At 39.6% G+C, this 13,042-nt stretch overlaps 1 protein-coding gene across 1 annotated transcript in view; it reads left to right on the top strand.

Annotated features, from left to right (window-relative positions):
• Window positions 1-373: 373 nt before the first annotated feature.
• Window positions 374-13,042, top strand: part of LOC135076068 (uncharacterized) — a 239,062-nt gene continuing 226,393 nt past the window's right edge. The window contains exon 1 of the mRNA XM_063970525.1: window positions 374-768. Within this exon, the coding sequence (XP_063826595.1) occupies window positions 410-768 (359 nt within the window). The 5' untranslated portion in view covers window positions 374-409. The remainder of the gene's footprint in view (window positions 769-13,042) is intronic.

The following is a 13,042-nucleotide window of genomic DNA, read 5'->3' as shown; positions in this document are numbered from 1 at the left end:
TTTTTAGTAAAATATGCGTACTTACATTCATGGTCTATTCTAATCTCTCTAATCTCGTAGAGAGATCGTCTCGTGGAAGCCATGGAACCCTTTTTTTGACACGTCATGTAAACGGTTTTTCGACGGGGCACTACTATAATTTTTTATTTATTTTTTTAACATTTTAATACTCCCGTCAGCCCCTCGTACTAAAATAAATATGCTTGTAACACGAATAAGCTCACCACAATAGTCGAGCGGCGGCGGGGACCGAACCCGCGTTCCCCGACTCACGAGTCGGCCAGTCCGACCCCTTCACCGTTCGGCTATCTAGGCTTCATAGTATGTATAAAGAATGCCTTAATTAACGAATAAATATCATTGTTCCAGATCCAACTGACCCCCAGCATGGTGCGATGACCTGAAAGCGATGCTGCTGCAGCAGGCGTCGTCGTCGCCTGGTCCCAGCGGCACGGCCAGTCCCAAGCTCCCTCCCAGCCCGCGTCCCAACCCCAGTCCCAGCTTCAGTTCCCGCCTGACTGGCAGCCCCAGCCTCAGCGATGGCGCCGGCTCCAGCCCCAGATTGGGCGCCAACAGCCCCATGTTGGGCGCCAACAGCCCCAAGTTGGGCGCCAGCCCGAAATTTGGAAGTCCGCGGCTGGGGTCGGGAAGCCCAAGGACTGGACGCACGGCGGTGGAAGACGAAGCTGCATTGGAGAGGCTGCAAGCTGAGCTGAAGGAAGGCTGGACGGTGCACACGGGGAGAGATGGCAGACTGTATTATTGCAAGTAAGTGAAGTATTTTCAGCGCTATTCTAAGTAGGATATCATCGTCATATAAACGAGTCATAACGTGTCACTTTTTGATAGATTGTAGTTCATATGTGGACAGAACCGTCAAAATATTTACATGTCATGCATCAAGTAGCTACATTCAATCCCACGAATATTACATAACGTTTGTTTGGAACGCGACTTCCAACTTCGTATCATAAACGATTCCAGTATAAATCTGAGCCGGCTGCATCCAAATTGTTTCCATTTGCTTTGAAGTCTGGCTCCGAGCGCAGCTGCAGCTGACTGCGCAAACGGCCGCTTTGCAAAAAAACAAATCATAACTTTACTTACCTTTACATGCACGTGGGCTTGCAAAAGGGAGGTATTTTAAAACTTGCTCGTGCTATGCGGGATTTCGCTTTGAGTGGGGACATTCAGAGTTTAGACTAGCGGTAGGGATTTATTTATTTTGTTTTTCTAAACAGCTACAATTTTCATCACAATCTCATAATATTATAGTGAAAACTATTATACTCGTTCAATCTTTGCGCTTCATGAGACTAAAGCCCGTATTCACAAACGATGCTTGCTTAAGTGAAGCAGCAAATCGAACGCACAGCTAAACAGTTGAATAGAGCTCTGTGATTGGTTCGTGTGTCACCCTGTGCGTCCGCGTGCACTGTGAGACCTCATAGTAATGTTCCTGAATACGGGCGTAAGTATGGTTAGGATTACTCTAAAAAGTATTTTAAATCTGTTACGTAATGGCGAGTTCTATTTTCAAAATGGAAATTGACATTTTGTTTTTTTCTTCTTCCCAAAGTTGCCAGTACTTTTCGAAAATATTTTCACGTGGAAAATATCATGCGTATAGCCTGACCAGGAACATAAAAACCCTGGCATAGAGGCGCGTCAATTGCATTTGATAGTGCAACACTGAGTACAGTCGTACCTGTGTTAAATTAATAGGCTAACTTTATGTATCAGGATTCAGGATTACGGGCTAATTTGATATTTTCATAAATTAACGAAAAAATATTATTATAGGTAACCTGGTTTAAATAAATTAAATGAAACTATCAATCGAGTTAGTAGGATTTATTTTATTATTCATCAATAATCAAATTCAGAACTTGAATATTCAACTGCAATGTCTGCTCATGAACGCTTCAAACTCGGTACTTCTTTCCCAATTCCATAAAATTCAACACTTAGAAAGTGACAAAAAACTTTAAAATAGGTAGTTGAAACAAACCACAGCTAATTTTCATAGTGGACTGTACTATACGATAAACATGTCAGTCAATTTGACAACCTTTGTCGAAAACATTATTCAATGAAAATATTGTCCGAATCCTTAGTATTTCTCTTCGACAAATACTTTAACACATTGTGAACCACTTTTCTTTCACGACTATAAAAAGATTTTAGCAATTTAATTCACAAAATCAATTGCGCACATTTAAAATAAAGTTTGTTTACACTTTGACAACAATAGACTGACATGCAAGGTGACATGTCAATGAAGTTTTCAGTTACTGTTGCCATTAAAAGAAATTAGTACCATTAGTTTTCCGCAACATGGCGAGGGTTTTTATGTTCCTGGTCAGGCTATACTTCCGGAAACACACGCGGCCCAGTAGCGCCACCTGCACAATGGGCGCTGTCACTGGAACAGGCAGTGACGTCAATATTCCGCTTTGTCCGCTGACAGCTGCTGGAAAATAGCGCTTCGTTGCGAAAAATGTGCCTCATTTCTCTAACACGTGGTAATTTTTTGTGTTTATTATTACTCAACAGTTCAAAGAAAAAATGTTTAATTTAAAAGGCTTGTTATGTAACAATCGATATTTTGGTTACCGGAAGAGGTAGGTGTGGAGTTTTTCCTTTTTCTTTGGACTTGTTTTATTGTATTAATTTAATTGGTTTAACTACTTATTATTTTCGATTTTTAAGTTTATTACGAGAGATTGGCTACAAATTGCACCTGGTGATGGGTCACACATAGTTCGCGTGAACTCGATATTTTTTCATCTGTAAAACTGCTACTTTTTTCTCCACGTCATAAGAAAAAGCAGTTTTTAGTTGATTGCGGTTCGTACTACACTCGCGAGCAAAAGTATGGAATCACTTACATGAAGTTGTTTCCACGCGATCTTGTGTACTAACAAATTTGTTAGGAACAAAAAAAGTGGCACCATTTTAAAGATTAAACTTTTATCTTTAAATTGATACCAAATTCATTTAAATCACACCAGTATTTAAAAAGATATCCCGGCTGATGTGAAGAAGTAACGAAAAAGACATGTATGAACTGTTTGATACGTCGCGAGTTGCGGCCTATTTACCCCCTATAAAAACACGCGTTTTCGGATTTTTGCTTTCACACGTTGATTCATACACATCTCCGCTTCTTTTGACACTTTACCTGGGATTCTACACCTTCAGAAGCAGCACAAATCGTTGCACTATTGCAAGAAGGGCTCAGCCAGCGGGCTGTCGCACGTCAGCGCCACATAAGCCAGTCCTGGGTTTCGAAAGTTTTAAGACGCTTTCGGGAGACTGGTGGCTTTATCCCGAGACCAAGTTCTGAACAGCGCCGGCGCACATCGCAGAGGGAAGACCGTTTTTTCATGTCAACCTCTCTATGAAATCGTCATTTGACTGGAATCGACGTCCAGTAAGAGCTCAGAAATGTTCGTAGGATAGCTGTTAGCGAGTAGATAGTTTGTCTAAGACATAAGCAATAGAATTTAACTCCAAAAAGGCCTGCCACAGGCTCAAAACTGACGGCAGGTCACCGATAAGCACGCTTTCAATTTGCTCGTATACATCTCGATGTTAAGTCGAGCAAGCCACCCCCATAAGCCACTGTTTCAGCGAACCAGCACTGCACAAATCGCTCCTCAGGCCGCCTATAAACCCGACCTCTTCGACTGGTGCCCTGCAAACACAGTTTGCATTCATCGGAGAACAGAACTCGCCTCCATTACTCGCCTTCCGAGTGCGAGCTAATTGAAAGCGTGCTTGTCGGTGACCTGCCGTCAGTTTCCAGCCTGTGGCAGGCCTTTTTGGAGTCAAATTTTATTGCTCATATCTTAGACGAACTGTCCACTCGCTAACAGCTATCCTACGAACATTTCTGAGCTCTTGCTGGACGTCGATACCAGTCAAATGACGATTTCTTAGAGAAGTTGACATGAAAAAACGGTTTTCCCTCTGCGATGTGCACCGGCAATGTTCAGAACTTGGTCTCGGGATAAAGCCACCAGTCTCCCGAAAGCGTCTTAAAACTTTCGAAACCCAGGACTGGCTTATGTGGAGCTGGCGTGCGACAGCCCTCTGGCTGAGCTCTTCTTGCAATAGTGCAACGATTTGTGCTGCTTCTGAAGGTGTAGAATCCCAGGTAAAGTGTCAAAAGAAGCGGAGATGTGTATGGATCAACGTGTGAAAGCAAAAATCCGAAAACACTTGCTTTTATGGGGGGTAAATAGGCCGCAACTCGCGACGTATCAAACAGTTGATACATGTCTTTTTCCTTACTTCTTTACATCAGCCGGGATATCTTTTTAAATACTGGTGTGATTTAAATGAATTTGGTATCAATTTAAAGTTAAAAGTTTAATCTTTAAAATGGTGCTATTTTTTTTGTTACTAACAAATTGGTTTGTACACAAGATCGCGTGGAAACAAATTCATGTAAGTGATTCCATACTTTTGCTCGCAAGTGTATTTTAAACTAACCTTGCTCTCGGTTAAAAACCTGTTTTCTTTCTTTAGGCTGTGTGTAACCGTGCGTTAAAACTGAGGGTACTTTGTCAGCCGTCCGTCACTCACAGTCACAGACTCACATGTTTTTTTAATTTATCCTGAACAATATTTTGGTAACTTAGATTTTACCAAAACGATTGTAGCAGCTACTTGGCTCAGATTTGCGTACAAATAAATACCTACCTTCAATTACTTAAACGCATTATAAGAATAGGCATTTTGATTCTTTTCACATGTGATAACTACTGAACCGATTTTGATAAATTCACATTTTTAACTTGACGAAATATGATTCTGGTGTGTTTCTAAATCGTTCGTTTCAGCCAAATGACGTCCACTGCTGGACAGATGCCTCCCCCAAGGATTTCCACAACGACCAAATGTTTCCAAATGTTCAAACAATAATAATTAGGACATAAAACATACTGTAGCATGTCCGAGTCAATGAAATTAACCCTCAACAAATTGGCCTCTGTCCAGCGCGGGAGCAGTCGCGGTGACACAGTAATTAATATCAATTACTTAATGAGTGACGCTTTATTTGAATTACCAACGTGAAAGCTGAATTTGAAGCGAAGGTAAGTAGAATCACCATCTTACTTTAACTTTGACAAACGTCAAATATCTGTCAAACACCATACAAAAACACGGTTATCGTAATAGTAACGGTCAAAGTTAGGTGGTGCAACTCAGCCTAAGTTTATTTTTTACCTCTTCCCGCGGCTTTATTTCGACTCTGTAATTAAACACTCTTCACTTCTCACCAAAACTAAAGCTAAACTTTTAATTTCCTAACTAACAAATAATTTTGATATCCCCTTTAAGATTTTGTCCTTCTGCTAGATCTATCAAACAAGGCATAGACCAAAGATAAAAATTAATGGCGTTTAGATTTAGACGACTCTACACCGTATTCATTCAGTACACCATTTTTAATACTTCTTTGCTCTACAAGTATTGTAATTATCATTTACACAAAGTCTTTTTTAACTTAAATAGAGTTTACTGCGATCCTTTCATATGATCTACCCGTTACCCATAGGGTGTTTTGGACCCCACCTTGGCATGCAGGGTTAATTTATATCCTCAGTGGCACATGCTAAGAAAATTAATAGTCCTTCTGCGGCGTGTTCCGACAACACTTGGGGTCTATTCGACCCCGAAAACAGATTTGTGCGACACGAAGAATTTATGTTTTATGTTTGTTTGTTGATGGTGGTTTTACTTGTAGTAAGTAAGTATAGGCAGGCATAAAATATTATTATCAAAACGTTTTCACAAAATGCGGTTCTTATTGAACTACTCTTATTTCTTAAGCAAGTGAATATATTTCAACTATTTTCGACATTATCTCGTTATACAGATACAAGTAGGTACATGTGTAATGATAAATGAAACCCATGTTCTGATTAAAATTCAAACTAATTATTCCTGTCGGTTCCATGTTCCATGATAGTTTAATGTGACTTGTTTGGGTATGATAGACATTTGAATGTTAAGTAAAATAAACATTCAATTCCAGAACCATTTGATCGCAACACTCACTGTTTTTACAGTCTGTTTTGTTTTCGCAGTTCCAGTGCCCCATGAAAACTAAAACTTAATTTTGTCGTTTAATTAAGCCCCGTTAATAAACCGGGCGTTAACTAAACACAATTTCCATCGTGTTCGTTGGGATAAACTAAATTTCTGTTAATTTCAAGCTTTTGCTCCAGTAGAAAATCAACGTTTTCAGAAATACTTGGAGGGCGAAATGAGAAATTTGAGGTCTACTTCACCCCGACTTAGCCCGCGAGTTGTTTATTAAAATTAATTGGAGGGATTGTTTTGTATGGTGAGGAGGGTTGGTGGTCTGTGGCCCTCGTTTCCCATCGTTTGAAGGAAGTGGTGTCATTGGTGTTTGAATGTCATCGTTTGATGTAGATAAGTACCTTTGTAGAGTAAAATTCAAATCTTAATTGCACAACAAAATGTCTAAAGTTTGTGGATTTTTTTAATGCTAAATATTAAGCCAGTTGAGCTTGAGTTACACATGAAAACATTACAAATAGTAAAGGAAATAGAAAATGTTTCTCTACTAAACTTCTTCACTATGACAGCAAAATAATACATTTTTACGGAACAAAAGCCGCAATATCAAAAGTCAAAATCAAAGTCAAAATTTCTTTATTTATTTAGACTAATAAATAGTTCTTACAAATCGTCATTTTGCTCTTAAGGAGCCTCTACATGTCTCATAATCTTTTTACCCTACCAGCGCTTCGAGACCAACATTTGGCAAGTGCTGAGAAGAAGCGCCGCAACAAACTCAGTCACCACTGTCTGCCGGTTAATATAAATAAATAGAAATAGTAGTAGTAGGTACACTCGATTCAGGAGCAGTTCACTGAATTTACCATGCATTCTTGTATGGTGTATCATAAGAATGGGTATACAAGATTGCGTGGTATATTAAACAAGGTAGTGACGTGCTAATATAAAAATGAAACAGATTTTACTTTCAGCACAATGAATCTTGTATAAATCGAACACGTTCGGAGCAAATTTCGACGCGTCCCAGATATCGGCTGTCAGTCACTCTACACTGTATAAGGCAGTAACCACACCACACGTCTATCATATATTTTTTATGGGTTCGATGACGAATATTTTTGTACTTATTATAAGCTAACTGTCATGCCAATAATCATCATTTGGCATAGTTACAGATGACTGAAGCTCACACGCGATGGTTATTGAAATACCTACAGAAAAAACTGTATATTATTAGGTAGAGAAATATAATCTATATCTAAAAAGCGTTAGGTTACTGACTGACTCACTCATGACGAAATCTCAGAAACTACAACTAGGATTCTCAAATTTTGCATGGGGGTTCTTTTTAGAACTTATGTGCTCACTAAGACGAGATTTTGCAAAATTCAACTCCTAAGGGGGTAAAATAAGATCCACGCGTAGGAAGTCGCGGGCGGCCGCTAGTTTTGTTATAAACGTACCGTGTGTTTTTGGGCAAAATAGAAGAACACTCCGATTCTTCCTGAGAATGTAGTAAAAGTCAACTTAAGGATAAACATTCTAGGCTAAATCCTCGATTTGCCTCTGGTAAATAAGAGACGGTACGGAACGTAACGGACCCAGTGATAAAATACGTGAAACTTAATGTTATTGATAGAATCTGTCTCTACCCTTTGCAGCATTTATAATTCAATGAGAAATTACAATCAACGAACGAAATAGTGACTGAGTTTCTTGCGCTGCTTTTCAGCATTGGCCCATTTATTGTCCCGAAGCAGTGGTAGGGTGAATACTGGGACGGGGGACGTGTAAAAGTGCTTTTTAAAAGCCTATTTGCAAAAATTTATGAGTTTTATTAGAGAGAACAACCTTGAGGTTTACAGAGCTCTAGAGAATCTCCACGTTTTACTGTGCCGTCCAAACAAAGCCGTGTGCACATCTAGTCGGTCCCGCGAACATTCGCTTAACAATGCGAGCTTAACATGCCGCTTCACTATTATCGCCCCGGCGCTTCTGCGACCCACATCTGTCATTGGAGGCGTTTCCATAGTCGTACGTCACGATATTGGGGTTATTATTTCATTTTGTGCTTTGCTTTAGATGGATATCGTATCATTGATCCATTGGTGTTTCATGTTTGTTCTTTCTTAATGTAAGGAGTAGAAACCGTGGCTAAATGGACTAATCTTTTTTTCTTTAAAAATTAAATTTTGAGAGCCTTTTGCAACCAAACCTCCTCTTTGAGAACCTTTAGGAATCATATTATGTACAGTCAGCAGCACATAAAACAATACATTTTGGCTCAAAGTAGCATCTTTCTCATCAACATATATACTCTAAATTTATATAACTGTAAAATAGTCATATTTAAGTACCTTCAATGTTTGACATATGATTCAACTGAGGAGCTACTTGTAGTACCTATGTAACCTAAGTATTCTTAATAATTGTATTTAATAAAGCTAATTGTTAATTTATTTAATTTATATTTAACGTGTGAGCTTTTTTCGCCTGAAACACAGGTTTTTAACCTAGCTCAGGCTACAAAAGACTATGAACCGTATATGTAAACTCTAGCATAATAAGTTCTTGTAATGCTCTTATTTTTAATGAACAAACTATTTATTTATTTTTATTTATTTATTTTACAAAATTAGAAAAGTACCACAGTGTTTAGCTTGACTAGCTGTCATCCAACAAGTATTATATAAGAGCAGAATGGTAGAAACAGAGAGCCAAAGTACCTACTCAAAAAAGATAAAACTTTGCTTTTAAAGCTTATTCAAATTTCTATGAGAACGGCACAAGTATGTCGTGCGTGACAGCGTGACAGTGGACACGAGCTTTCACGGAAGCTTTTATGCCATCCGAATCGCTTTGATTTACGACTGGGTCGAATTACAACGAGCAAAGTGTATCACAACTTCACACTTGCGTAAACACGCGGTGCGTGCGCAATACGTCATGCGTTGGCGACTTCTGACTTAGCGGCTTCGTTTGATGCGAGTTTGTTTTGCGTGGAAGTTTTTGTTGATGATTATTCTGGGAACATATTGATATACTTTATTTTAGCTTCCTCTTTTTGTATTTTCCATTTGAAGGGAAATTGCCAATACTCGCCACGCTTGGTAGGCGAGTTGGCGAGCGCAGTTTTTTATAGGTTTCACACGCAGACGCTTCTGCCCATCTTGTGCTACAAGAATTAGTCGCCTCTTACGACACGCCTCCTGTTGGCGGTGGGGAATTGTTTTCTTTACGTCCGTCCCCCCCCACACTGCACAGTCATTATCGAAATCATTGGAGAGGCCTATGTTCAGCAGTAGACGTCCTATGGCTGATACGCTGATCAAATTCTAAATCATAGACTCAGTAGGTAGATCCAGTAATTCACTCGAAGCTTAACTCTACTCCCTCCCTATTTCCTTATTACATTACTTAGTGTTGATTAAGTGTAAATAATTTAATTATTGACTTCATTTATTACACTCAATAAACTCAACCCGTTGAATCGTAATAATTTGTTAATTGGCCTTTTATTGAATCAAGAATATCAGGTTATATTCGTATCAGAAAGTATGCAAATGTAAGTAGTTCCAGTGGTAATAAAGTGTCGGCCTAGAGATTAATAATTAGGTTAAAAGGTAAAAACTTGTACCTATTTGACAATGTGTTGTGTGGCCTAGTGGCTTTTCTAAAGCAGGGATGTTATGGATATCCGTAACCGTAACCGAAACGATCGGATATCCGAAATAAAAAAATATCCGTAACCGAAACCGATTCAAAAGGATAAAGGCGGAGTTTACCTAAATCTTATTATTTTTTAATATTTGTTACTTGTCTGGCATTCCCTGGCATCAACTACTATCCCCGCCTTTTTACCTTTATCATAGGTGTCGTTGTAGTACATAAAGTGGCTATGTGGGTCATGCAGCATCTTGCTATTTGTATTTTACATTTTTAAAATTCTAATATCCGTAACCGAAATTATCCGAAACTTTCGGATAATCCGAAATGATTTCATATCCTTAACCGTAACCGAAACCGGTACAATATTATTCTAATATCCGTAACCGTATCCATAATACAACATCCCTCATATAAAGCTTTGGCCAAATCAACGCGTGCAGCTTGCGTCGACGATAGCGATCACGAGGCGAGCGCGTACGTAGATCACCGCGACCAATGACAGGACGCGTTGATGTGAACTCATCGCTACAAATTCATACATGACATCTGATCGCCATCGCCACCGCACACAGGTTGCACACGTTGGTTGTGCCGAACCTTCACTAATAACTAGTCTTTGTCCATAGTTACTTTTTAACCGATTTCAAAAAAAGGAGGAGGTTCTCAATTCTCCTTTTTGTTTTTAGATTGTTATTAAAATTTATTGTGATTAATTAGAGAGTTAAAACAATAGGTTTCACAATAGCGCATCTACTTATCTTGCGAATTCTCTTTTGATGAAGTTGAGGACCGCTCTATCAAGTGGTATTCTTCTTCTTCTTTTTTTTCAGCCAAATGACGTCCACTGCTGGACAAAGGCCTCCCCCAAGTGGTATTATATCACTATTATCATAATTATTAATTGTAACTAATTTTAAAACTAAAATAAGTCTCAGTGTAAAATTTTTCAAACGACATCGTTTTTGTGAAAAACTGTTCAATTTGGTCAATATCACATTTCCTGGGTGAAAAATATTGCAATTGTGGAAACATAATAACATATGATTATTACTATGTCTTAACTCCCAAAGGAGGCGTGTGTCAGGGCAGGCTCATGGCCCTGCATTACTCTACGTCACCAGACCCTTATCTGCTGGATTAGTGCCGCCGGAGCCACGCACTTGATAGTGGACTGTTATAATTAATGAGGGTAGTCTAAATACATTGTGTTATTATCATTCCGAGCTTGATGTAGTGTGGGTGCAACGTGTATATGGACTGAGGATTGTCTTGGGCTCAAATTACAGGCTCGGATTAACTTAGTGGGTGCTCGGAAATTATTCTTATCGAGCATATTTATTATTTAGCTTATTTAATCGAGATTATTTAGCGTTTCGATTTAATTAAGCTCTGTCAAGTTTAGTCTGATGTAAAGCCTGATCTAGATAGGTACGTACATTTCCACTGTTTTAATTTTAAAGAAGTTTTGATCTGTGAGGGTGACGTTTTAAGCTTCCATAGCCAATGCATTTTTCTCAGCTAAAACACATTCTCTTTGTCTCTAAGTAATCTTGTAGCACCACCACGTTCGTTCGTTTCAGCCGAAAGACGTCCACTGCTGGACAAAGGCCTGGGACCAAGGATTTCCACAAAGACCGGTCCTGCGCCGCTTGCATCCAGGTACCTCCCGCGACCTTCAGCAGATCGTTGGTCCACCTAGTGGGAGGCCTGGCCACGCTACGTCTTTCAGCTCGTGGTCGCCACTCAAGAACTTTCCTGCCCCAGCGGCCATCAGCTCTTCGAGCTAAGTATGTGCCCCGCCCAATATTTGTCCCCGGCGAAAATCCAACTTGCGACTCTTAAATTATTATCCCAAACGTTTAGTATCTTGCCGAAGAATCTACAGACGATTATCATGTCAAGCATTCGGCAGCGTTAATGGGCCGCGATCGAAGTTCGCGTCCCCAAAGTTCGCCGCGAGCCGAAGTTCGGCGAATCTTAGATGCCGCGAATGCCTCCGGCTGTTTCGGTTTGGTTCAGTCTAATACTATGCTGTTATTATTGGAATTTAATTGGTTTGGGTTATGAGTTGGAAATTGGTAGATGCGAGTTTGATCGAAAAGTTACTCGTATTGCTAAAGTTGCTGGCATTGTTAGTTACCTAATTATTCGATTAAATTAGGTGATTAGGTAATATTAAGATGTTAATGGGTGGTTGGCGACATCCTACTTTTTATGAGCAGTCTAAAGGCAGAAAAAAATTGTATGTATTTTAAATTATTAGAATAGTAGATAATCTATTTATGTAGAGACCCAAAAAAAAGTAGGTGCTTAATTAAAACTTGCCCTTTCATAACGAGAATGAAATGTTGGTATTTTGCAAGGTCGACTGACACCATGACCCCAGTAATTTCAGTAAAGATTAATTGCAAATTAAACATTACAGAGAGATACGCTCAAAATACAAACTGACAATCTTCATTTTTTTTATTGGAACATTTTTTATTTATTTATTGAAGTTTAGAGTGAGCGCACAATACGAGTAGTCTCCTAGTTCGCAATAAGTAAATAATTTAATTTTGAATTTGATACTAACAGAGACTATTTATTTATCTTAATCTTGTAGGTATATTATACTAAGAGTCAAATCGATTGCGTCACAAATGTGTGCCCTATCGAGGAATCGATCCTAGACACACAGGCGCTGTAAGCCCGGGCGCTGGACAGCATATTGATGGCTCGTGCCGCTAAGCCGCACTGATACACATGTCACGGCTCCAGACATGTCCTGAGCAGGGGTTTAATACACACTATTAATATCATGGCTGGTATATAAGTACTTGGAATTATGTGGGATGATGGTGGTCGTAGTAAGATTCGAGCGAGTTTGAGTCAAAGTGTCGGCCGTTTGGTGTAGTGGTTCAGAACGGACTACTATGCTGAGAGGTCCCGGGTTCGATTCCCGGCCGGGCAGAAATTGAAATGATGAATTTTAATTTCTGTGACGGGTCTGGGTGTGACTATGTATAATATTTATGTCATGAGTACGGACACTAAAGTGAAACGCAAGTGCGCCACCTAGCGGCGAATCGGCGCAACACCGCTTTGGCGCGCTTCGACAGAGTCGTAACGGTCACGGCGGGACGGATCGAACTCACTTTCGCTCCGGACGCCGACAAGAGAAGACATCGTCACGGAACTGTCCCACGTTTCACCTAGTGCCTATTTTATCGCTCGACGAAGTCTAGATTGTAATACTAAGAACTAAGTGCTGATTTTGAACTCTGTTTGACGATTATTAAAAGTGTTCGAACACAAGTCTTATTCTCATTGC

Source organism: Ostrinia nubilalis, chromosome 11 (genome assembly GCF_963855985.1).
Source record: "Ostrinia nubilalis chromosome 11, ilOstNubi1.1, whole genome shotgun sequence".
In the NCBI taxonomy this organism is placed as follows: Eukaryota; Metazoa; Arthropoda; class Insecta; order Lepidoptera; family Crambidae; genus Ostrinia; species Ostrinia nubilalis.
Note: the sequence above shows the minus strand (reverse complement) of the source record. Positions and strands in the feature narration are given on the sequence as shown.